This window comes from Ictidomys tridecemlineatus, chromosome 4 (assembly GCF_052094955.1).
Source record: "Ictidomys tridecemlineatus isolate mIctTri1 chromosome 4, mIctTri1.hap1, whole genome shotgun sequence".
Classification (NCBI taxonomy): domain Eukaryota; kingdom Metazoa; phylum Chordata; class Mammalia; order Rodentia; family Sciuridae; genus Ictidomys; species Ictidomys tridecemlineatus.
Window position 1 is genome coordinate 91,801,622 of NC_135480.1, and position 27,118 is coordinate 91,828,739.

Below are 27,118 nucleotides of genomic sequence, written 5' to 3' on the forward strand. Positions count from 1 at the left end.
TCTTCCCATGTTCTTCCCTGTTTACTCATAGAATGCCCATTAACAGTGGGGACTTTATCGAGGGAGGAAAAGAAAATACAACATTGAAACTGATGACAATAGTAAAAACAAAACAAAAGTCTTATATATTTCTGCTTTACGTCAATTACCTTTTTCAGGAAAATGGCACTAACCTTATCATGAAAAGTTAAAATTTGTTATAATTCAAATAGGTTAAATCAGTATTTGCTTTTAGCTTACACCTTCATACAAAAGCTTGAACTAGCACTTGAAGCCTTTATCCCAGTAGACCCTGTTCAAGCCATTGCCATTAACCAAAAGGGAACTGATCAAAGTGTCTTTTCTAGCTGTTGCAGACTTCAGTGAGTGTTCACCCTGATGCCATTGAAAAAACTATAGACGACATCATGGAACTGAAAAAAATTAATCCCGACATAAATCCACAGTAAGAATATGTTTCGTATGTTAGAAAATTGGAACACGAATCATGTGGCCTCCTGTTTTTCTCTCTTCTTCCCTCTCTCCCACTCCCCTGTCCTTCCCTCTCATCCTAAAGTAATCATCTGCAGTGTGTCAACTTTCAGATGAAAATAAAGGAAAAAAAAAAAGGTGCCTTTTCATGTTTGTAACTGGCAGGAACTTGACAGTTCAGTTATGGTGTATGCTTAGCTTCTGAGACACAATGAATATGAGAATGGGGTGGGGGATACTCCTGGCGTGGGACTGTGAGACAAAGGAATCCCATTCATTGACATCTGATCTATTCAATGCCTGTTTTACATTAACAGTAAACATTCAAATCATAACTATACCTAAACTGATTCTGCTAGAATATTCCTTAAGGTCCCTCATGAATATTCCTTCACAACAGGCTGATATTCTTGGAGACAGTTCCTACCTGCTCGTCAAGAAGACAGGCATGTGTGGGCGGAAGAGATGGTTTTTGTATGAAGACTTCAGAACTTTATAATTTATTCCTCTCATCTTGGAAGTATTAAAATGCATTTGGCAGTGTTCGTGACATTTAAAATTAGTTTTATATTTTCCACGGGGAACAGCAATTTTTCAGTAAAATTTGGGGCTTAGGACATTGGTTAGAATAAATTTCAAATTCAGATATATTTAGAGACAGTTTTAGGTGGGTAACAATCAAACTGTCTTTTAGATCTATGTACATGAGAACTTTAGATGTTACCTCCGGGAAAGGCTTTTAATTACCAGTGGAGTTGAAGGGAGTGTCGGAGTGTGCTTGGCACAGGTCCACCTCTTGTAAGGATTCTAGATACTAGCTGTCCAGGGGCTCATCACAAAAATTCCATTTCTACCTGTTCTCCGTAGCATTCTTCTGTAGCCACTTCATCTTATTATCTGCCATTCCCTTATTCGGCCATTAAGGTTGACTTAATTGGGCAATAAATGTATTTTAAGCCTTCTGCCATGTATTTTATTCCTTTGGGAAGGTGATAAAAAGGCAGTTCATTCTAAATTAGATTGAACCAAAAATTGAAGACTACAACTGGGCATAAAGGATATATTAGTCCTCTAATCATATTTAGAGGTTGGATTACATTGACTAGCAAGTCTTTTCTTTATCTGTCCTGTGAAAGTTACATAAGTTACATTGGAAAACATTCTTTGTATCTGTTCTTTTCATGTCCCTTAGAAAAAGGAATAGGCATTAGGCATTTTTCATTAGGGTTTGTCTCATTGTTTGTTTTCATATCTCAATGTGGTTTCCAGAACCTTTTCTTTTCTCCTGTACTATGATTAACAGAGCCAGATATAAAAAAAATTAAATATTTTTCCAAGCCAATAAAGAAATACATGGTTAGAGTTGGGGAAAACATTTTTAAATCACAAAGATTTACTACTGTTAATCGCACTTTGTTTTAATTATGTTCTTTTAAGTGCTGCTCACAGTGGTACTAAAAATTACTACAAAAAAAAATTAACTAACCTTGTTCCTGCCTCTTTCATTCTCTTCTCTCCCTCAAAAGCAACTCTCTTCTCAGTCCTACACTGATTTTCTGAATGACTAATGCTACTGTGTCCTTTCCTAAATTTAAATATCTTGACAGGTAATTTATCATTGGCCAGAAGTCCCAGTGACTCTGGAGATTGAGGCAGGAGGATTGCAAGTTTAAGGCCAGCCTCAGCAATTTAGTGAGGCCATCTCAAAATTAAAAATATAAATATCTTGAGGATCTTGAGGTACAGTTCAGGGGTAAAGTGCCCAAGGATTTGATTTTTTTTTTTTTTTTTTAGTTTTTGTTAGTATGGTAACAAGTGCCATGATGAAGGCCATTTAATTGAACACATAATTTTGAGATTAGTGTTCCTGGATTTTCTAACATTACCCTCTATATTTGAAGTAGACCTTTTGCCCCAATTTTAGATTTAACTCTATGCATCTCATTTACCCCCCCCCGAAATGATGATGATGGTGATGTCACCATCATTTTGATTAAAATGACCACCTCTATTATGACAAAAATGTTCAGATTGAATAAAGTAGGAGCAAGAATATATTGGACAGCATCAGATTAAATTACCAACGTTCAGTCATTTTTGAACCACAAAAAAAATACATGACTAAAGAATTTAGAAAGAAGGGTCTGAGGATGTGGCTCATGCGTGAGGCACTGGGTTCAATCCCCAGCACCACATAAAATAAATAAACAAACAAATAAAATACAGGTATTGTGTCCATCTGCAACTAAAAAAATATTTAGAAAGAAATAAAAATAAAAAAGAATTTAGAAAGAATAAATAAAGAAGTCAACAGTGGTAGTGGACCCCTGTAATCCCAGCAGCTCAGGAGGCTGAGGCAGGAGGATCAAAAGTTCTAAACCAGCCTCAGCAATTTAGTGAGGCCCTAAGCAACTCAGTTTAGACCCTGTCTCTAAATAAAATACTAAAAAAGTGTTCAGGATATGACTTAGTGATAAAGTGCCCCTGGGTTCAATCTCCAGTTAAAAAAAAAAAAAAGAAAGAAAGAAAAAATAACAAATAAATGTGAAGTATTACCTTTAGATTTTAAAATGTCACAAATGAGAACAGGCTGCATAGGAGGATCATTTATATGATGGTATTTTTATGTCTAACAGATCTTGGTGCTTAGTCAGTCACCTGTTTAATGAAACTTATAATATTATGTGACTGCTTAGAAAGATCCTGTTTTACCTCCTATGTTGTAGGAAAGGGAAAGGGTGCTCTGATGGGTGGAAGTGATGGTCCTCTGTGTGTGGCCAGATTGCCTCCTGTTTCAGTGATATGGCTCAAGGGAACTGTTAACCAAGTAGTGTTCATTCTGAGCAGGCTCAGCAAGATGACAGGGCATCTAAAAACCATGTCCCATGAGAGAACATTGAAGGAATAGAGAATTGTTTTGAGTCCTGGAAATGAGATTAGAAGAAACTATTTGAAAATAAGAAGGCAGAGCAAGGGAATGGTAGAAATGAATCTGCTCAGAGGACAGAATTTGAACTACTTGATAATAAGCAAAGCAGATTGTGTGTTCAGACAAGAAGAGTGGTTTGAATGTGCTGGGAAATCTTGTAAAGCTGTGACTTCTCTTGTCACTGGCTCATCTGTTGGGTATACTCCCCAGAGATAGCAGTGGTGCTAGGGTTGTTTCCTTCTGTTTCATTTTGAAATTTTCTTGCCCCCAAAGCCCCTGTAGGGGGCGCTCTCGCACTCTCTCACTCTTCTCTCCCCCTTAACCTTTTCCCTCACCCTTTCATATACATCCTTCTCAAATGATTTTGATGTACTCACCTAGGGGTCTACATGATCCCTAAGAACCCACTATTATCTACATTATCATTACCTATATTTTCTACATACTTTCAAGTCACCTTCATTAAGAGTGCCCTTGTATTTAAGCCAAACTGTCATAGTGTAGCTTAAGAAAAAGTCAGAATGGGAGACAAATTTTAGCCATATTTAGCCAAATTTTAGCCTGTGTGTGAAGTTTCAGTAAATACTGTGCTTCTATTAAATAGGTTATATCTGAACAATTTCCTGAATATTCTATTTACATGAAAAGTTCTATTATGTATATGTCATGTGAGCAAAAGCCAAAGTATGTGTCTGATTTCTTCCTCACGGGTGTTTCCTCTCTTTTTGAACACCTTAGGTTGGGAATCTCTCTTCAGGCTTGCCTTCTTCAAATCGTTGGTTACAGAAACCTTATCGCAGATGTGGAAAAACTTCGCAGGGAACCTTATGATTCTGATAATCCCCAACATGAAGAAATGCTTTTGAAGGTTAGTCTTTGAATACACTATCACGTAAGTCAGCTAACGTTGGCCAAGCACCTGTTATGTGCTTCGTATTACTCTGGGCTTTGGGGATATGGGGATGAGTAAGACATGGGCACAGTGACTGGCTGGTAAGACCGAGTTCTCTTTCTGGGTCAGAGGTTGGAGGTAAATTTCCTGTCAGAAAAGTCATATGAGAAGTTGACTTTAAAGCCAGTTTACTTTGTAATCTGAGAAAGCATTAGAGGTGATTTCTGTAGCTCTCATGTTTGGCTCAAGTTTAGATTGTTTCACGTGTGTTGAAAGTCAATAGGAGAAATAACATTTATCAAAGAGTGTCCTGAGATTTTCACTTATGACTTTTAATACACATCAAACAAGATGAAGTTGATTTCTACTTCAGCAACAGCTCTCTGGGGAAATTACCCAAGATCTTAATGCTGATTATTTATTCATGTGACTTGGAGAGTGTTCAAAGAGGAGGTAAAGGTTTATATTTGGCATATTAAAACTGTTGGAAAATAATATGGAGTAATAACTATTCCTGGCTGTCAAAGAAAACCTTAAAAATCTTAGAGGATCTCATAATGTATTGTTTTGTTCTGTTACTGGGGATTGACCCCAAGGCCTCAACATACTAGAAAAGCACTCTACCACTAAAATTCATCCCCCAATGGTGCATTATGAAACATTAATAAAACTTTCCCACAACACGCTGAATTTTTGCTGGGCATGGTGATGTATACCTATATATATTATAGATATTATACCTTTTATACACACACACACACACACTCACACACACACACACACACACACACACACACACACACACACATTTTTTTTTTCCCTGGGAGAATAAGGCAGAAGGTTCACAAGTTAGCAGGCAGCCTGGGCAACTTGGTAAGGTCATGTAGAATGCTCCTGGGTTAAATCCCCAGAACCATTAACAAAAATGAATTCTTAGTTAAAGAAATTAAGACCAAAGGATAGGTTTCAGACCAACCTTTAGAACTAGTTATCTGAAATGTTTGGTATATTCACTTCTGAAAATAGATGATTTTAAGAATTAGGGTGCTTCTTTGCCTCTTCCTAGAATTATAAACTATAGTAACAAAATTGGAAGGAAGCATTGTTTAGCTGCCTTAATTTTGCTTTACTGAAAAATGTCAATAGAAGACATAATTTTAAAAATGTATTCTGTTGTGTTTTGTGTGAAGGAGCGTATGTTTTTGTGTCTATAAGTACTTAAGCAAATGACACATTTGTCTTTACTAATTAGTGTAGTATCTAATGTGAATCATTAAAAATTGAGGAAATCTCACTCTTGGCAATGGTTTTTCTTCTTCCTTTTTTTTTTTTTTTTTTTTTGCTGCTTAATTTTAGCTGACTCACTGGATGAATTCCATCTTATTTCTTTGCCTTCTTTTCCCTGACCATTTTCGGATTCAGGTAGTCAAGTTCAAAGAAAGGATCTAACAGTGAGAATTAACAGGTGAATTAAAGTAAAAAGAAGAGGTGGTATAATTAGCAGACTGGTCACAAGTGCCTGAACAATACATTAAAAAGGCTAAGACAGCCTCAGAATTAATAAATTCTGGTGTAGGTGCCTGCTGTGCAGCATCTTTAGCTGATCTATTGCATGTGGGCTCACATCTAGAAGGTTTTTAACAAATAAAGGTGAATGTTTGAGGTATTCTAGTTCATGTCAAGAATTTTTATGACATGACTTTTATCAGTGGTTATAATTTTATTATGTATGTGTTAATTTGGTTGTTACAGCTAGGTAAGCAGTAGAATGATTGTTATCTTTATTTTGGGGATGAGAAAACTGTAAGTGTTTTAGCCTAGGTTCTAATCCACAAATTTAATAAATGATAAAGCAGTGATGTCCAGCACTGAGTTAGGCACTTTGAGGAAAGGCTTCTTTTCTGCCTTTCAATGACTTGCAGGCTAATTGGGATACATTCTGCATCTACAAAAATACCCCAGTCTTTTCCATAGAGCATCCCCAAATATCTCTCAAGTGTCTTCTATTCCTGCTGTCTTATTCTAGCCATCATCTCCAAGTGGGGTGTTATAGCCTTTTAATTATGTCACTAACCATTATATTCTTCCCTTCCATCTTCTAAAATACTGCTGGAGGGATTTTTCTAAAATACAGATCTAGCCATATAATTACCTACATCGACCCTTCTGGTTTCCCATGTCTTATAGTGGAAAGCCCATGTAACCTTAGCCTGGCATTTGGCCCCTTTTCACTATATTTTCCTTAGCGACATCTTATGCATCTCCACTACAGACAGTGCATTTCTGCCATGCTCTGTCAGTCACCATGACCTAGAATGGGACGTGCCATCCCATATGCCAATGAACTTGTTCATGCTGTTCCCTCTGCTACCCATTATTCTCACAGCAGAAGCCAGCTTGTTTTTTAAATCCTCATTCCCCAAATTTGGAGACCTTTTCTAGCTCTCTAAGCAAACATAGGAGTGGGATATTTATGCAGTGAAAATAAAACATTTATTGAGTGTTTGGTGTGGACCAAATTTTTTGGAGGAGATGCTGGGGATTGAACTTAGAGCCTTGTGTATGCAAGGCAGGCACTCCACCAACTGAGATATATCCTCAGCCTAATATTATAGCATTTTTACTTAGTTGTCACAACAAGCTTTGTTGATATAACTGGTACTTTTCCCATTTTTCAGATGAGGAAACTGAGGCTGAATGCTGAGTGACTGTGCAAACTCACATGTTTAGGAAGGGTTGTTAACTGTAGTACTGGACTAGTCCTTGGGGAGAGAAACCATGTTTTATCCATTTTTGTTTCCTGGGGGCTGACCCATGGCTTGTGTTTAATGGCCCAAAGTTTGGCTTCTTTATCTTCAAGATGGATAAGAATACCCTTGCTACCTACTTCACAAAATTATTCAGAGCAAAAGCCAGCAATCCAAGGTCTGTGGCTAAGTTTGTATTTCCATCCATGCTTATAAGTAATGTTTTATTGGAGCAAAGCCACATGCATTTGTTTTAATATAGTATCTGCCTGCCACCCTACTACAAAGGCAAAGTTAAATAGTTGTTACAGAGATCATATGAATCACAAAGCCCCAAATCTCTACCAGCTGGTTCTTTCCAAAGTTTGGTGACCCCTTGATTTATAAGCTCAGATAATATATTGCCACATTGTTTAAGTGCTTTGCTTTATAAGAACAGGTAAGAATTATCAATGTTGCTACTTAGAGTCCTTAAGTACAAAAATTCTAGATTTTATGATCATTTGAACACAGACTGGAATTAAATTGAATAATATTGTTATATTCATACACCACTGCCCTTATGAATTATTCAAGCAGATGTGTTTCTATTTAAAGTTTTCTACCAAGTTAAGAATAAAGGCAGAAATTTAGGTGGATTCATGCATGTACTAGAAAACATACAAGCCAGAATTAAAAAGCCCTTTACTAATGGGAAGAGATAGTCCCATGGTGGCCTCCATGAAAAGCTGCTTCTCTTTGAATACTCTGGCTCCAGGGTGGAAGAACCACCTCATGCTTTCTGTTCTGCAGCAGATGAGAGACACCTGAAGCGTCCAAATAAGCCTGTGTAAGGGCTTCATTCAAAGAGAAGGGGAATCAACAGAGAGGACAACCCATGCTGCCTGATAGTCTGACTCAGAGGACAGCCTCCACATCTGTAGCTTGTCATCTGCTGTGAGCATCACTGTTTCTAGCCCCTGGTCTCCTGCACTTGGCAGGTGGTTCTGTAATAACTCAACTCCAAGTAGCGCAGTCTTAGATGACTGGACTCCTCAGGGCCCCCATAGAAAAGGCCCATCACCTGAGTTTGAGTGTAAAGTTGGCTTCCTAGTGCAAGAAATGAGCTCACCCTGCAAGAGTGCTCTGCCACCTACCCTTACTTTTTCAGGGAAGAGCCTATTAGAAGAGAAAAAGCTCAAGGTTTCTTACAGAAATATACAAATGCATAGAGAGATACGTCATCTAAGTATTTCAACATAACTGGCTTTCATCTTCCAAGAAAGTGACCCTCACCAAAGCAAATAGGATTAACAATTTATTCAAGAAGACATTTTAGCCACTAGTCTAGTCTGCCATTATAACAGTGATTCACTTTGTACTTTGACTATATCCTTCCTTTCTTCTTTCCAGCCTTCTCCCTGACCTTCTCCTTGCTGATCCTCTCCTCCCTAAAGCTCTCTCCTCCCTGAGGCTCCCCTCCATAATTGAGGAAAGAGGATTCCTCTGGATCACCTCTTTAAAAAAAACAAAAACAAAAACCAAAAAAAAGAAAACAAAAAAAAAACCCCTATTTCCCCTGATGAGAGGAATCTCAGCCTTTGAGAAGGAAGTTTCTATGTTTCTCCTTTGATAGCAAAGCAATAAACTATGAAAATGGCATTTCTTTTTAAAGCATTTTATTATTTAAAATTTAATTCTCCCAAACTAAGCATTTACCTAATAGATGAGGATTGTAACCTACTTACGAAATGAATTGCTTCCTTTTGCCATTTTACTCCAATCACTGGATGAAACCACATATTTTTTTTTAAACTGGGTAGGACCCTGAGATTGCTTCAAAGTAATATTCAAATTAACGTTATTTCCATATAGTTTTGTTTTCTCCCCTCCCGACTTCCATTTATGGTAGTAACCAAGTCAGTTCTTGAAAAAATTTTTTAAAGAGATCTTTTTCTTAAGGTCATTACCTGGTCTTCCATTATTTGGTGTCTTCTAATAAACTCAAACATTTTGTTTTGATGAATGTAGAGCACTGGAAAATTCTTATTTGGATTATATAAGTATATTTTGTACATTATGTTTGAATTTTGTTTTCAGGCATGACAAGTTTATTCTAAGGTTTTTCTTTCACCCTTTGGATAAAATTACCTATTGTGGCACTAACATAAAATATTGAATAATATGAATAGTAAGTAATTTTGTTTAATGTCTAAAATAACCATAATAAAAGAAAATGAGGGGAATCCAAGATGGCAGGCCAGAGGGAGGCAGCATTCTGTGTCACTCCATGACCCGGATCTCAACTAGTGGGAATACTGCTTCTCTGAGAGTGATAGAAGACCCCTACACAGCTGATCCCGCGCAGAAATCACCAGTGCTGTGCTCCCTGCGCCTTAGCATTGGAGCAGGACTCCTGGCTCCTGACACCCAGTTCCCGAGTGCCTCAGCAGGATCACTGCCTCAGCACCAGTGCAGAAATCCCAGACTCCGCTCCACTTCCACGCAGGACACTCAGCTGCTACCCACCCACAAAAACTCCGGCTGCCACTCCCCTGTGGACCCCTATCTATCAACCAAGGATTCCCCAGGTGCCTCCATCTTGCAAGTTGGCAGCTACTACTATAGTCCCCTGTGTGTGGTAGTCTGCCTGTACCTGGGGACATCCCACAGGCTCTGAAGACAACCAACAGCCACAACACTGCATGCCACAGAGCTCATCTCTGAACACATGGCACGCCATCGCCTGGCTCCCCCCACCTGACCTGACACCGCAGTGCTGGAAGCAGCCTGCCTCCATCTGGGGTCAACTTCCTCACCATCTTTGGTGGGGGCAGCTCCCAGATCGGAACTCCAGCTGGCCAGGTACCCAGTTTCCAACTCCCCCCTCACCCCAGCGGCCTGAAACCCAGCACAGTAACTCCCCAACACAAAACAGCTCTCAGTGGGATGGTGCGCAGTGCAACCAGGGCACCACCCATGGGAGCCCCAGTGAGAGAGGTCCCTTAATTGGGAACTAGTAAGGGAGAAGGAGAGAGTTCAACATTTTGGAGACTAACAGAAAGACCAGGAATTGGAAATCTTCAGGCAAGATAGGGAGATAGGACCTGTTGCTTAAGTCATACAGATACAAAAACAGACCCTTGAGGTACAGTCTCCCTTCAGGTGCCACACCTCACTTCCAGATGCCCTGCACCAGGACCAGCCTTCTCACCCTGGTTACCTTCACCATCCTGAGTGCAGAGATACCAGCTAACAACAGACAACCCTACTTATTGGATGAAAAGGGAAGCAGGAAAAATACTGATCTCCAACCAAAACAATTAACAATCCTGGTTTCTTCCTTTGATATTTTTATTCTTTCTCTTTTTCTTCTCCCCATCCATTCTTGCCACCCTCACATCCCCAACACATGTGAAACCAAGTACTTTGCATAAATTAGGATTTTGAGGACTGGGACGTCTGAATAGTATAAAAATTACTCCAACATCTGGAGACTAAATAATATGCTAGTGAATGAACAATGGGTTGCAAACGATATCAAGGAGGAGATTAAAAATTTTTCTTAGAGGTAAATGAGAAAACTGACACAACATATCAAAATCTCTGGAACACTATGGAGGCGGTACTAAGAGGAATGTTCATTGTATGGAGTTCATTCCTTAAAGAAGGAAAAGTCAACAAATAAATGACCTAACATTATATCTGAAAGCCCTAGAAAAAGAAGAAAAAAATCAACACCAAAATCAGTAGAAGACAGGAAATAACTAAAATTAGAGCTGAAATCAATGAATTGAAACAAAAGAAACAATTGAAAAAATTGACAAAACAAAAAGTTGTTTCTTTGAAAAAATAAATAAAATTGACAGACCTTTAGCCATGCTAACGAAGAGAAGGAAAGAGAAAACCCAAATCACTAACATATGTGATGAGAAAGGAAATATCACAACAGACACTACAGACATACAGAAGATAATTAGAAATTATTTTGAAAACTTGTACTCCAATAAAATAGAAAATATCAAAGGCTTCAACAAATTTCTTGAGTCATATGATTTGCCCAAATTGAATCAGGAGGATATACACAATTTAAACAGACCAATATCAAACAATGAAATAGAAGATGCCATCAGAAGCCTACCAACAAAGAAAAGCCCAAGACCTCATAGATACACAGCCAAGTTCTTTAAGAGCAAGAACTTTAAAGAAAAACTAATACCAATACTCTTCAATTTATTTCAGGAAATAGAAAAAGAGGCAGCACTTCCAAACTCATTCTATGAGATCAATACCACCCTGATTCCCAAACCAGGCAAAGATACATCAAAGAAAGAAAACTTCAGACCAATATCTCTAATGAACGTACATACTAAAATTCTCAATTAAAATTCTGGCAAATCGAATACAAAAATATATCAAAAGGATTGTGCACCATGATCAATTGGGGTTCATCCCAGTGATGCAAGGTTGGTTCAACATATGGAAATCAATAAATGTAATTCATCACATAAATAGATTAATTAAAGATAAGAATTATATGATCATCACAATAGGTGCAGAAAAAACATTCAACAAAAAACAGCACCCCTTCATGTTCAAAACACTAGAAAAACTAGGGATAACAGGAACATATCTCAACATCATAAAGGCTATCTATGCTAAGCCCCAGGCCATCATCATTCTAAATGGAGAAAAATTGAAGGCATTCCCTCTTAAAAACTGGAACAAGACAGAGATGCCCTCTTTCACCACTCTATTTAACATAGTTCTTGAAACACTGGCCAGAGCAATTAGACAAAAGAAATTAAAGGGATATGGGTAGGAAAAGAAGAACTCAAATTAGCACTATTTGCAGATGATATGATTCTATACCTAGAAGACCCAAAAAGTTCCACCAGAAAATTTCTACAACTAGTAAGTGAATTCAGCAAAGTAGCAAGATATAAAATATAAAACACCCATAAATCAAAGGCATTTCTGTATATCAATGACAAATCCTCTGAAAGGGAAATGAGGAATACTACCCCATTTAAAATAGCCTCAAAAAAATAAAATAAAATACTTAGGAATCAATGAAAGAGGTGAAAGACCTATACAATGAAAACTAAAGTAAAAAATCAAAGAAGACCTTAGAAGATGGAAAGATCTACCTTGTTCTTGGATAGGCGGAATTAATATTATCAAAATTACCATACTTCCAAAAGCACTATACAGATTTAATGCAATTCCAGTCAAAATCCCAATGTCATTCCTCATAGAAATAAAAAAAGCAGTCATGAAATTCATCTGGAAAACTAAGAGACCCAGAACAGCTAAAGCGATCCTTAGCTAGAAGGGTGAAGCAGGTGGCATCACTACACCAGACCTTAAACTATACTACAGAGAAATAGTAACAAAACCAGCATGGTATTGGCACCAAAATAGACTGGTACAGAATAGAGAACACAGAGACTAACACACAAAATTACAATTATCTTATATCAGACAAAGGCACCAAAAAATACATTGGAGATAAGATAGTTTCTCCAACAAATGGTGCTGGGAAAACTGGAAATCCATATGTAACAAAATGAAATTAAACCCCTATCTGTCACCATGCACAAAATTCAACTGAAAGTGGATCAAAGACCTAGGAATTAAACCAGAAACGCTTTGTCTAATAGAAGAAAAAGTAGGCCCTAATCTCTATCATGTGGGATCAGGCCCCAATTTCCTTAATAAGACTCCTGTAGCATAAGAATTAAAATTAAGAATCAATAAATGGGATGTATTCACACTAAAAAGTTTCTTCTCAGAAAAAGAAACAATCTGTGAGGTGAATAGAAAGCCTACATTTTGGGAGCAAATATTTACCCCTCACATATCAGATAGAGCACTAATCTCTAGGGTATATAAAGAACTCAAAAAGCTAAACACCAAAAAAAGCAAATGACCCAATCAATAAATGGGCCAAGGACCTGAAAAGACACTTCTCAGAAGAGGATATACAATCAATCAACAAATACATGAAAAAATATTCATCATCTCTAGTGATTAGAGAAATGCAAATCAAAACTCCTCTAAGATTTCATCTCACTCCTATCAGAATGGCATACAAACAATAAATATTGGCAAGGATGTGGGGGAAAAGGCACACTCATACATTGCTAATGGGGCTACAAATTGGTGCAGTCAATATGGAAAGCAGTATGGAGATTCCTTGAAAAACTGGGAATGAAACCACCATTTGACCCAGCTATCCCTCTTCTCAGTCTATACCCAAAGAACTTAAAAACAGCATACTACAGGGACACAGCTGTATCAATGTTTGTAGCAGCACAATTCACAATAGCTAAATTGTGGAACCAATCTATATGCCCTTCAGTAAATGAATGGATAAAAAAAAAGTGGTATATATACACAATGGAATATTATTCAGCAATAAAAGAGAATAAAATCATGGCATTTGCAGGTAAATGGATGGAGTTGGAGAATATAATGCTAAGTGAAGTTAGCCAATCCCAAAAAAACAAATACCAAATATTTTCTCTGATATAACGAGGTTGATTCATAGTGGGGTAGGGAAGGGGAGCATGGGAAGAATAGATGAACTCTAGATAGAGCAAAGGGGTAGGAGGGTAAAGGAAAGGGCATGGGGGTAAAAATCATGTTGGAATGAGATGGACATCATTACCCTAAGAACATGTATAAAGACACAAATGGTGTGAATATACTTTGTATACAACCAGAGATATGAAAAGTTGTGTTCTATATGAATTGTAATGCATTCCACTGTCATATATAGCAGATTAGAATTTTTAAACAAAAATTTTAAAGAGACTAAAGCACAAGTTCTGGCATAAACCTGGAAAAAAAGGAAATACTTATGCTCTGTTGATGGAAATGCAATTTGGTACAGCCATGTGAAAAAAACGTATGGATATTCTTCAAAAAATTAAAATAGAACCACCATATAATCCAGCAATCCCACTAGTATGTATATATCCAAAGAAAATGAAATCAGTCAAAGAGACATCTGCATTTTCATGTTCACTGTGACTATTCACAATAGCCAAGAAGTGGAAACAACTAAAGTGTCCATCAACTGATGAAGAAATAAAAGAGTGTGTGGGACATATATCCAATGAAATATTGTTAAGCCATAAAAAAGAATGAAATCTTGTCATCAGCAACAACATGGACAGAAATGGAGATCATTATGTTAAGTAAACAAACCTGACATAGAAAGACAAGTACTGCATGATGTCACTCATATGTGGAATCTGCAAACATTGATCTGACATAAGTTGAGAATAGACTGGGGACTACTAGAGGCTGGGGAAGAGAGGGAAGGATGAGGAAAGGTTGATCAATGGGTACTAAGTTACAATTATAAGCAAAAAATTCTGGCGTTAAATATTCTTTCAACCTACACCTATGTAATTTTTAAAAAACTTTTTATTGTGAAAAATGTTCAGCATACACAAAAATAGAGAAGATGATAGATTAAAGTCATGAATCCATTTTAAATGAGTTTTTAAAAAAGGAAAACGAACTGCAAATTTCTATTGTTAATACTTTCTGTCATTGAATAGTATGGTTTATGCTGTGTAACATGGCACAATTCACTGTAAAGCAAGGTAATTTTGTATTACTGTTCTCTAAATAAAGAATAATTTAAGTATTATATATTTATATAACTGTAAGTCTCAATCTCTCTCTTTACCTCTCCCTCTCTCATAATGATATGTGCTAAATCTGGTTTTCTATAGAAAACTTAGAAAAATAAAACTAGTTTAGTAAGCAGTAAAGAGTATAAAATGTTTATAATTTATGTTTTCCACTAGAATATAATTGATTTTAATTGATATTCTTTTTGGTAACTCTTAAACATGACAATATCCTTTGAGATTTAATCATGAACTTCACCGGTATTCCTTTGTTCAGCTAGACAATAATACGTAACTCACTCCTGTTAGAGGTAAAACTTAATAAATGAAACTCAAGTAATTTCACTTTTCTTTTTGTTAACAATGTAGCTAAATGTCTTAATTTAATGTTAGAAATGTGTTTTCTGAGGAGTTGAATAATAAATGGCTTCAAATTTTCACGTTTTCATTTATACTCTTGAAAATTTTAGAGAACTCCAAAGAGCTTTATTTTGTGGGAGATTGTCACCTACCTAATTTCCATTAAGAAATCAAATCAGGAAGGTTTAAAATGCTAAAATACACAAGTACACATTCTATTGCCTTCAGAGCACTCCTGAGATGAGGGTGAAAAGGTAACTAACCTCTTACTTTTATTAGGGAATAGTGGTTTTGATTTTTTACTACCTATGCTGAAAAGGTCTTTGGTACTTCCAAGGAGTCTTTACCATACTTAGAGAACTGCTATTGCAGATAACTGAAAGACGGTCATATCTTTAATTATAATATATTTGCACATATTCAGCTTTGCAAATTCCTTTCTCATAATGTAGTTTTCATGATCTAAACCAGTAGGAAAGGATATTTACATGTGCATATCAACAGGGAAATTCTCTTTTCTTTTGTCTTCAGTTATGGAAATTCTTGAAGCCTAATACTCCACTGGAATCTCGCATTTCTAAGCAGTGGTGTGAAATAGGTTTCCAAGGTGATGATCCTAAGACAGATTTTCGAGGAATGGGACTTCTGGGACTATACAATTTGCAGTAAGTAAAATGAAGAATAGATGAATGTTAGAGTGATGTTTTGAAATGACAAAGTGGAGTTACTGCTATAAAAGTCACTTTCCAAAAAGTCCAAGAAAACACTCAAGTTCTCTCAGAGGTAATTCACATTGATAAAATTTAAAAAGTTACTAGCATCTTCTTCCATTTCAGCAGACTTCACATATTTTTAAAAATGATGTCAAATATATTTTTTACTTTTTTAAAATGAAAACTCTAAGCATATGCAAAAAATAAGGAAGATGTTATAACATCTTATATCGACCACTTAGATTCATTAATTGTCAAGGTTTGAAATACTTGCAATCCTGTTTTTCTGACAGAAGTATGTTAATGAAAATCCTATACTGTTTGTCATTTCACCCCTCATATTGAAACTGGATTTTCAGCCTCTGCTACTGTAGTGTTGCAGCAGATCCCAACCACCTGCGAGTGGCATCTTTCGGGGTTCTTGTATCTTGAATTCAAAAAATGAAATCTACAGACAAGGAAGAGTAAGGCAAAAGAGTAGGATTTATTCAAGTGAAAAGGAAAAAAGCTGGGTGCAAGTGGTGCAGGCCTGTAAGTCCAGCGGCTTGGGAGGAGGATCACCGAGTTCAAAGCCAGGCTCAGCAACAGCTAGGCGCTAAGCAACTCAGTGAGACCCTGTCTCTAAATAAAATTCAAAATAGGACTGGGGATGTGAATCAGAGTGGTTGAGTGCCTCTGATTTCAATCCCCATACCGGATAGAGAGAGAGAGAGAGAGAGAGAGCTTTTGCAGGGGGAGAGGGGACCCAGTAGGAGTTGCCACTTAAGCATACTAGGCTAGGAGCTGATACAGCTACTGGGTAGGGGGATTGATCTATATCTATGCCAATCAGGTCTTGGAAAAGTACAAAAGCTAATGGTCAAAATCTTTGCAAAACAGGTATTGGAAAAGTACCAATTGTATTGGTTCTGCCCATGACCTTCTAATTGGCTGTGCATTTATAGACCTTGAGTTTGAACTTTCCTGTAACCTCCATTCAGGTTCCCTCTCCCTTCTGTAAACCCCCACCCTCCTACCTCCACCCTAGGACAAAGGTTTGATTGGAATATTTGGAATTTTTTCTGATCATTTTCATGGGATGGCCTTTACATTTGAATAATTCCCTAATTGGGGACCATTACCTATCCAATCTTATTCAGTATTTCCATAGGTAGTTCTAAAAAGTGTCAGCATTCCATTAACAAAAATACCATTATCACTGCTAACAATGTATAACTAGTCCATATTTAAATTGCCCAATTCTCTAAAATTTTTTGGTATGGGGATTGAACTCAGGGGCACTTGACCACTGAGTCACATCCACAGCCTTATTTTGTATTTTATTTAGAGACAGGGTCTCACTGGGTTGTTTAGCGCTTAGCTGTTGCTGAGGCTGACTTTGAACTTGCTGATCCTCCTGCTCAGTTTCCGGAGCCACTGGGATTACAAGCATGCACCACCATTCCCAGCTCAAAAAAAATGTCTTTTACAGCGGTTTTTGTTCGAATGCAGTCCCATATAAGACCTATGCATTGCACTTAGTGAATATGTCCCTTGGGTCTTTATAAATTAATAGTCTCTTCTCCACTGTTCCCTCTTTCACCTCTTCTCCTCTGTCATTAACTTGGAGAAGCTTTCAGGTCAATTGTCCCGTAAAATGTCCCATGGTCCAGATTTGTCTGTTTGCATTTGTAACCATCCCTGAATTTCCTGAAAATTGGAGGTATTCAGAAAAGCTTGAAGAGATTTAGGTTGACATCACAGCAGGAGTCTGTGTCATCCCAGCACTCTCAGCCCTTGTGCTGGGATGGGTCATGGCCTGATGGCTGTATTGTATATCCCCCATCAGCCTTTCCTCCTTCCATGGTTTTTGCTGAACCAATTAATTTATTGTGAAAAAAAAAAAGCCTTTCTACTGCTATTTTTCCCACAATTGTTGCCTGGAATTCTGTAAGAAGTTTTTCTTATTAACTATAGCTATTTGGTTTCTCTAAAATACAGGTGGAGAGATGGTTGATTTTTCTATCTAGTTGCCAATTCTCAGGTGGGAAGTTGGTGTCTTCATTCCCTTGTTAGTGGTTGACATTTTTTTTTCCTTTCTCTATTTTTTAGAATATTGCTCCTTAACTCTGTGCTTTTATATGTTTACTGTGATCCGACTAATTGTACTTAATATTTTTTATGATTAAATTCAGCTATCACTAGTCATTATTTTTCAAGACAAAGAGAGTCCTTTTGAATAAGTTCTTCTGTCTTTTGACACAACCCTATTAGTGAGGAGAGGGAGTAATATACTTTTAAAAGGAATGAAACCTTAGTCACTTTTTGTGTCATCCCATTTTCTCCCTAGATTCTTCCCTCTGATTTAAATTTAGGAAGTTTAATCATCACCTATTTTCTTATAAAATGTTTGAAATGCTACATTATCATGTAAAGTGACTGAATAGAAAGCAGACCTTAATGACAAAGGTGATGTCACAAACCACTGTAGAAGGCTGAGTTTTTGAAGAAGTGGAACTGGGACAATTTGCCTTCCGTTTAGAAAAAATAAAAGTTAAATCTCTACCTCATCTCAATTCAAAAATTGAAAGTGAAAACAAGGTTTTTTAACCTTTAGGAGGAAATCTTTAAGATAGATGAGTAAGGTGGGATCTCTTACAGACAGACAAAAAGAAAAGTATTGACTGAAAAAAAAGATTAAAAATTTTCACATATTAAAATTGATTATTTTTGTGAGCCAAGCCACCATAAAGAAAGTGAAATGAGGGGTTGAGCGCCGGTCTAGCATGTGCAAGGCCCTGGGTTTGATACTCAGCACCACATAAAAATAAATAAATAAAATAAAGGTATTATGTCCAACTACTTCTAAAAAAAATAATTGTTTTTTTTTAAAGAAAGTGAAATGAACCATCTACTGTCATGTATATCTAAAAAGAACAAAAAATAAATAAAAACATTTTTAAAAGAGAAAGTGAAATGAGACAAGATTGGCACTCACCTAAATGATGAAGGGTCCATTCTGCCCATTATTCTCTGTGAGGTTGTTTGTCTTATTATTTGAGAATTGTTTTGATACATTAGATAAAGAAATAGGAACAGTGTAACCAGGACAAGGTCTGTGCTGCTGCTGCTCAAAGGCTAATACTCAGGAAACCAGAGTTGGCAGGAAAGAATCAGGTCTATTCAAGGGCCAGCCCAGAAGAAGATGGAGGGGCTATATCCTCACAGCTTCATCTTGGGGGACCCAGGAACATAATGGACTTTCATAGGGAGGGGAAGGGGGAGCAGAGCAGAAAAGTACATGCTGAGTGGTTTCTTTTTTTGAGGTGGGGGAAGGTCCCAGGGGTTTAACTCTGGGACACTCAACCACTGAGCCACATCCCCCAAGCCCTATTTTGTATTTTATTTAGATACAGAGTCTCATTGAGTTGCTTTGTGCCTTGCTGTTGCTAAGGCTGGCTTTGAACTGCACCTGGCTGAGTGGGGTCTTAATCATCAGGGCAAGCTTCCTTTTTCCTTTTCTCTGAAAATCCCAATGAACCTCAACCTCTTATGCTTTTTTAAAAGATGTTTTCTGCAAATTAAATCCCACAGCAATTTACATTGCCTTAGTTGACACATAGAAACTGTGGCTCTCACAACCACCCTGCCATGTCAGATTGGGGGGGGCACCTATTATAAAAAACTATTCTCTAAAGGAACTGAAACTAGTAATAATCTTATGCTAGTACCCATCTCTGAGTTCAAAATATCCTCAAACTCGATAAAAGTGAATTTATTCTGCCGGTACAGAATTATGGCTTTTGTTTTGTTTTGTTTTGTTTTTCTTCAACTGCAGGTATTTTGCAGAAAGGGATTCTACAGCAGCTCAGCAGGTCCTCTCTGACTCTCTTCATCCAAAATGCAGGTAACTGTTGAAAATAAAAGATGGATTAGGCTTTATGAATTAGGTAAAGGTGACCTCTTACATGGATCTGTAGATAAAGATTACCAGGAGAGTCAGCCCACCAGGAATGAGATTTAAAGTTCTCTCAAACAAGCCCTTTTGACAAATGCTGAATAGGAGGAGCAAAACTTCAGGTACTGTTCCAGGATTTAGGCTGGAAAGTGGCACCATGCAAGCAAGATATATAGTTAAAGAGACTGATAATGTCACTGGGTCCAGGAAGATTGAGAGGTAGGCAAGGAAGAAGTTCGGGGTTGGGAGAAAGAAAAGAATTCAGAGAAACAAGCAAGTGTGGTGGGAGAAAGAAGGAACAGAAGTCATGAAGTAAGAAACCAACTGAGGAAGTCTGGAATTATTGAAGCTTTTTAATTTTTTTTTATTTTTTTGTAAATTTTAGGATTCTAACTTATTTGCATTTTAATTTACCTTTCTAAATGTTTTTCTTTAATTCGTTACATGAAGGGATATCACTAAGGAAGAAATAAGGTATTTTCCCCTTTGCTTTCATGTTTGATTGCTTTTATTTATTTGAGAATGATTAGTGGTAAGACTTTTTAAAGGAAATATAAATTTATGAAAAATGTTTAAAAAGCAAACATTTTTCAACTTTTTATGTTATAATTAATTATTTGGGGGCTGTGTCTCAATGAGCTGAAAATCTGATTAAACAAATCTGATGGAAAATATCAAAGTGCCTTTTGATAGCCACAACTGTACCCGGTTTCAGGAAGTTTTAAACCCTTTACCGCGAGGGGGAACACTTGACCCCAGGAAGGACATTTCACGTGGGAATTTCATTACATAGAGCAAATCTTCCCTTATGTTTTATGTATCTGATTTGATTGTATATAACAGCTAATGTGTGTATCTGTGTGTGTTATTAGTTGCTCTTCTTATAAGTAGTTCCACTATTTTGCAGTCATGGTTTTGTATCACTTTTTTTCCCTCAGCATGATGGCAGGTTAGTTGTTAGTGTTCATGTTGGTTAAACAAATCAAAATTTTATCATAACTTTCTCAAAATTCAGGAGAGGGTGGCTTAGACTCCCACTCCTTATTATATTCATTACAGTTCCATTTGGTGAAGGTTCATGAAATTACATTACACTTTCCTAGGTTTACATTTATAATCTTTTCTAAGACTGAAAATTCATTTGCTTCATTTATTTAGCAAAAGAAGGAAGAAGAGTTTTATTAGAAAGTGAAAAGTGAAAGTAGGCACACTCCAGGTGGAATGTGGGTTAGCTCAAGAATGAGAGACCTACTTTTATTTATTTTAAGAAAACACTAAAATTACTTTGTTCTTTCTTGATTTGTTAGATGGTTAAAATCAAGCGGTTGTAACTTCATCTGAATTTATATTTCTGTAATTAAATTGGCTGAGAGTCTGTGTGTGCTCTGTGGTGCCAGAGAAGTGTGAGCCAGAAGACATGAACCCTTCATGGAAAGTAACAATAAGCTTAAAATATTTTTTAAAAACATTTTAAAAACCAATGTTTAATTAAAAATGACTGTGTGCCAGCAATACAAAGTGTTGCATTAGTATCCCCCAAACCAAAGGAATTGATGGGTCCAATACATCGTTTATCAGTTTTCTATCCTGTGCCTTTAGCAGAACATAATTGAGATCAAATTCTGGTTCTGTGTAATCCAGGTTTAAAGTAGATGGTAGATTTCAGTAATTACAAGCTGATGCAGCAAAAGCTGCCTCAACTGCCTCTGCAGCTCCCGGAAGATGTCCTGTGGCTGCCTTCATCGAAGAAACTGCAAGGGCCTATGTATGGTCTTTAAAAAGATGTTTAATGGCTTTGTTTACAGCAGCATCTCCCAATGGTGTGGAAGTAGCATGTGTGTTGACATAGGATATGTCTTCAGGTTGAACACCTACATCTTTTATAGCAGCATTCATACATCTGTTTAAAAGAGCTTATGCCAACTGTACCACCCTTCCTCTGTGTTGACTCATGTCAAGCTTAAAATATTTTTGATTAACCATTGAAAAGAGATTTTTGTCTGTGAACCATTCTCAAAAAAAATCTTTATAGTTGTTAACTCCTGTATCCACCATCAGAGAGGAATTACTTGCAGGTTTATGTGACTACTCTCATTTAAGAAGAGACTAGTGAGTGTGTCCTGTGCTTGCTAAACATAAGATAGAATTATAATTTTTAAAAAAAATTTATTTGTAAAATTACCATGTTTTATCCCTCAAGTTACAATACAATTGAATAGAGGAAGCTTGTGTATTTCTTGTTTCAGATTGATGGTAAATGTCACTGGATACAAATCAAAATGTATTGAAAATATTCCTATTCTTCTTCAGTGATGTCTGAAAGAAGTCAATTATGATATCAATGTAGCTTCTGTCAGATCCTGAATATTTCAGGTGCTCAACAGTGAAAAGTCAACATACACACTAGAGAAAGTTCTTTCCCTGTCTTTCAGCAAGCATGATGTAATACTGCTGTCCTAAATATCTACCTTTAGATTCTAGAAAGAACTTGAGGGATACAAGTAAATCAGTTTATAAGGAGAATTATAACTGTGAGCTTTTATGTTGATTTATTTTTTCTGAATAAAATGATCCCATTTGTTGTTGGTTGTAGGATTGTATTCTATAATCAAATAATTGGAAGATATCGGCCTTTTCAATACTTTCCAATGCAAATAAAGATTTAATTTAACAAACAGAGACACTATTTGCTAAAAAGACTTTGTTAAAGAGGAAATGATGCTTATAAATTCTCATACAATTTTTTAAAATTTCACATAAAATTCTTTTTAATTTGAATGAGTTTTTTTTCTGTTTGTTTGCTTGTTTATTTTGTTACTAGGTATTGAATCCAGGGGTGTTTTTACCATGCAGCTACATCCCCAACCCTTTTTTAAATTTTATTTTGAGACAGGGTCTTTAAGTTACTGAGGCTGGCCTTAAACTTACAATCCTCTTGCCCCAGGCTCCTGAGTCACTAGGATTAGAGGTGTATGCCACTTTGCACAGCTGTATATGAGTATTATAAGGAAAAATCTTCTGAAGCCTCTCTGGCTGACTCGTTTGTTGGATAGAAGTTATACTTTAAAAACAGATGGCATATTTAAATGAATTAAAAGCAGTTATTTTTAATTATAGCCAGTCATTTACATAGCCAGAAAGCATACAGAGTTAAATATCAGTTTTGCCTAATGTTTTTGTGGTTGTGTGCTGTGTGTATTATCTGCATGTTTTGCCATGTATTTGAAAGAACTCTCCTTTCTTTTGCTTAGATAGAAGCTAAGTATTCATGTCTTTAGTTTTTACATTTTATTTCATTCCAGTGCTAATGTCAGTTTTCAGCACAAAACATTGAATGAAGGTTACATCATTCAAGAAGAGAAGTGGAACATTATTCTGCCTACAAGATGTTGTTGGGAAGGGGCAGATATACAGTATGCAAAATAATAGAATGTAAGGCAGGATTTTCAGAAGATTCTTCAAACAGTCATATTCAGGATCTCAAATTATAAAATAGATTAAAATGGAGCTCAACCAGAAGAAGTATCATCGCACTTGGAGAACAGAATTTGTTAAAACCTATCTACTGTCTTTCCTTCCTCTTCCCCTTCTTCTTCTCCCTTCCCCCCTCCTTTCTTCTTTCCTTCTTTTCTTTCTTTTACTAACTCAATCATTTACTTACTAACATTTATTTGGCACCTACTGTGAACCAGGCATCACATATAGGGCTGGGCAGGATGAATACCATGAGATTCACCAAAATTCGGTGGGGAAACATGAGTGTGTAAGGCAACCTCTGTTTAGGGGAAAGGAGATACCAGGCAAACTTTCAGAGGAGGAGTACTTGGTAAGTAATGACAGTGTGTAAAGGAGTACTTAATGTTTGGCCTTTAAGGCTGTATTTCACTGTTGCTTTAGAAGTTGACAATACTCAAATTGATTCAAGTTCTAGACTTTTCTGCATACAGTTAGCAACTTTAACATAAGCAATAAAAGAAAGCAAGAACCCATAAAGGATTAAATGTTATTTATTCATTCATTCATTCATTCAGCAAATTCAGCAAAACAGAATGGGAGAAGAAAAGGATGGATAAAGCAATTGGGTGAGTATAGAATTTCATACACAAAGAATGACAGACTAAACCACAAACAGAGCAAAAGTGCCCCAAGAGTGCTGTGAAAGGTGACAAGGATGGAATTCCACTTGTCCTGATGGAAATATGTAAGCCTGTTGAATTTTAAAAAGGACTATTTATATGTGTTGGGATTTATTTCTGTGACTTCATTATACCACTTTGGAACCAACTGATGAGGTTTAGATAGTTATAACTGTATAGGAAGGATTTTCAGAATTCGATTTGGTAGTTTTCTTTGAAGGATTTTTACAAAGTATTGAACTTATTAGATAAAATTTTACTCTAGAAGCTTTTTTAAAATGCCCATTTCATCCAAAAATATTTTTGTGCAGGTTTGTAATAAGAAAGAGGATTTAAAACTTATTTCTCCTTTCATTTTAAATAAGCATGTAGAAAAGGGACTATAAAATACATTTTGTGATAATATGCTTATTTAAATTTCTCTCACTTAAATGATATATGATTTATTCTGAAGCAAAGGAAGTAAACCAAAATATCACCCTGATCTTATTATTCTTGTGTATCCATATTAATATTTTGTGGCATTTCATTCTAGCCTTTTTTTCATGCACATTTGTATATATTTTAAACTTGGCTTGTTAAATCCATAAAGTTTTATATCCTGCTTAAATAGGATTTAAAAACATAGTTTTAGTCAGCTGTAATATGGTATATGAGATTACTGTAATCTATTTCTCTAGTCATTATTTTTAAGGATAGTTTCCACATCTTGCTATTATAAATAATGCTGTGATTAATATCTGTGTGTAAACATTAGCCCACATTGTATATTTTGGGCTTTTTAAATTTTTATTTATTTATTTTGGGGGGTGGTACCAGGGATTGAACTCAGGGGCACTCAATACCTGAGCCACATCCCCAGCCCAATTTTGTATTTTATTATCTTGCTGAGTTGCTTAGCACCTTGCTATTGCTCAGGCTGGCTTTGAACTCGTGATCCTCCTGTCTCAGCCTCCTGAGACACTGGGATTACAGGTATGTGCCACCGCGCCAGGCCACTTTGGATATTTTGGAAGTAGAATTACCAAGTCAAACCATATGAACTCTCAACTCTTTGGGTATGCATTATTTAAACCATATGATCAATTATAAAAGTCAAAGTTTTGATGGGGTGGAGAAGAAAGAGCAATTTTCCACTCTGATAATGTAATAGGAATTGAAAACCCAAGTTATCATTTTTTGAAATGCTTATTTCCCATATATGCAACACTATTGGTTTTGTGGTTTTCACCTCACAGGTACTCATTTGCAATTGTGGGCATCAATATAACCGATCTGGCATATAATCTACTGGTCAGTGGAGCACTAAAAACCCACTTCTACAACATCGCTCCAGAAGCTCCAACATTGTCTCACTTCCAACAAACCTTCTGTAAGTGTTCTGTCATTTAATTATCAATACAAGTGTCTATAGAGCACTCCAGAAAAGGATCAAAGCTGAGAAATCTTTGTGCTGTTTTGGGCCCTTTGAAATCTTTCCTTTGGTTTTGAATTTTTTATTTGGTTGTGAATTTTTTATTTGATATCCCCCACTCATAGAACGAATACTCAGAGATGACTCATTACATCATGAGAACTGCAACCTAATCAAGTGGATCAAACTTCTGATGTCGGTTAACTGGGTGGTAACTATAGGCAGACAGGGTGTGACTAGAAGAAGTAGGTTATTGGGGGCATGACCTTGGGGTTTATATTTTGTTCCTGGTGAACAGAATTCTCTCTCTGCTACCCAGTTGCCATAACCTGAGTTGCTTGCCTCTGCCACACCCTTCTGTTATGAGCTGTGAAGTTAGCCAATCATGGACTGAATCTCTGAAACCATGAGCCAAAATAAACTTTTCCTCCTCTATGTGGCTCTTGTCAGGTCTTTTGATCACAGTGACAAAAAAAAAAAAAAAAAACTGACTAAAACAGATTATTTTCTCACTCAGAAACTATACTCATATTTTTAGGTTTCATGAATTTTACTCTTTCCAGCTTTGCATGATATTCAATGTGTCAGCTTCTGGTTTGACTTAAAGATGTTGCAAGTGCCTCTCTCCCTCTGATCCCACATGGCATAGCACTCAAGAGTACAGCTGTCTACACAGCCTGAGTTGACTGCCAGATCTATGTTTTAGCAGAAATGAAATCTCCAAGATTACAATATAAGGTTGAAAACCTTTCCCAGAAATAAAACAAAACAAAACAAAACCCAAAAAACAAACAAACAAACAAAAGGCATTGATAAAAAATAGAAAATAAAGGTGGAAAAAGAAAAGACTATTCCAGGAAGTTTTATATCTGAAAAACAGGAGTCCTGGAAAAAAGGAAAACAAAGGAAAGGGAACCAAAGAAATAGATCAGGAAAATTTTCTGAACTGAAGAATGGACTTTCATATTTAAACTACTAAGCACCAACATAGTGGATGAAAATAGACCCACACCAAAATACCACTGTGAAATATCATGACACTGGAAAGATATGATCTTGAAATTTTCCAAAGTTGTCATATGAAGAATTTGGACTAGAGATGACATTGGACTTCTCGATAGCAATGTTGTAGTCTAGAAGACAATGGGATAATGTCTGCAAATATATAAGAAAACATAAAGGGAATATGATTTCCAGTTTATAATTCTAGTTCCGGTCTAACTTACCAGATAATACTGAAATAGAATAAACACTTTTTAAAATGCAAGATCTTGAACAGTTTACTTCCTGGTACTTTTATCAGGAAGTTCCTAATAGAATGTAATTCCACACAATAAGAGAATTTTTTTTTTTTTGGTGTGTGTGGGGTTGGGTATTGAAACCAGGGCCTTATGCATGGGAGGCAAACCCTCTACCAACTAAGCTACATCCCCAGACCTAAAAATAATCTTAAAATGAATAAATGGATCCAGAAGACAGGATTTATCCCATGAGAGAAGTGAAGGGGGTTTTTAGGGTAATGTGAAGAGAAAGCCCAAGATAAAGTCTGTGCAATAGTCTCTAAGAAATTTGTATTTTAGCAGGTACAGAAGGCTCTGGTAGACTGTTTGAAGACTATAAAACTGATAGACTATCTACCATATTTTTTGGGGGGCATGGTGACATACACCTGTAATCCCAGCAACTTGGGAAGCTGAGGAAGGAGGATCTCAAGTTTGAGGTTAGCCTTACCAATTTAGTGAGACCCTTTCTCAAAAATTAAAAGGAGTGGGGATGTGGCTTAGTGGTAAAGCACCACTGGGTTCCATTCTTAATACCATAAAAAAATATAGTATCTATCACGTTCAAGCACATTAAGAGGACATTAGCGTACTTTAGAGATGGTTTAAGG

The 27,118-nt window shown here is 36.5% G+C and overlaps 1 protein-coding gene across 5 annotated transcripts in view; it reads left to right on the forward strand.

Annotated features, from left to right (window-relative positions):
- Elmod1 (ELMO domain containing 1) overlaps positions 1–27,118 on the forward strand; it is a 69,469-nt gene that overhangs the window by 35,505 nt on the left and 6,846 nt on the right. For 4 of the 5 annotated variants that reach the window (XM_005329074.5, XM_021728951.3, XM_040285157.2 and 1 more), the window contains 7 exons: positions 348–445; positions 4,139–4,268; positions 15,559–15,692; positions 19,558–19,626; positions 20,128–20,151; positions 23,709–23,759; positions 25,052–25,185. In XM_005329074.5, the coding sequence (XP_005329131.1) occupies positions 348–445; positions 4,139–4,268; positions 15,559–15,692; positions 19,558–19,626; positions 20,128–20,151; positions 23,709–23,759; positions 25,052–25,185 (640 nt within the window). The remainder of the gene's footprint in view (positions 1–347; positions 446–4,138; positions 4,269–15,558; positions 15,693–19,557; positions 19,627–20,127; positions 20,152–23,708; positions 23,760–25,051; positions 25,186–27,118) is intronic. The other variant, XM_021728954.3, reaches the window with a different exon arrangement.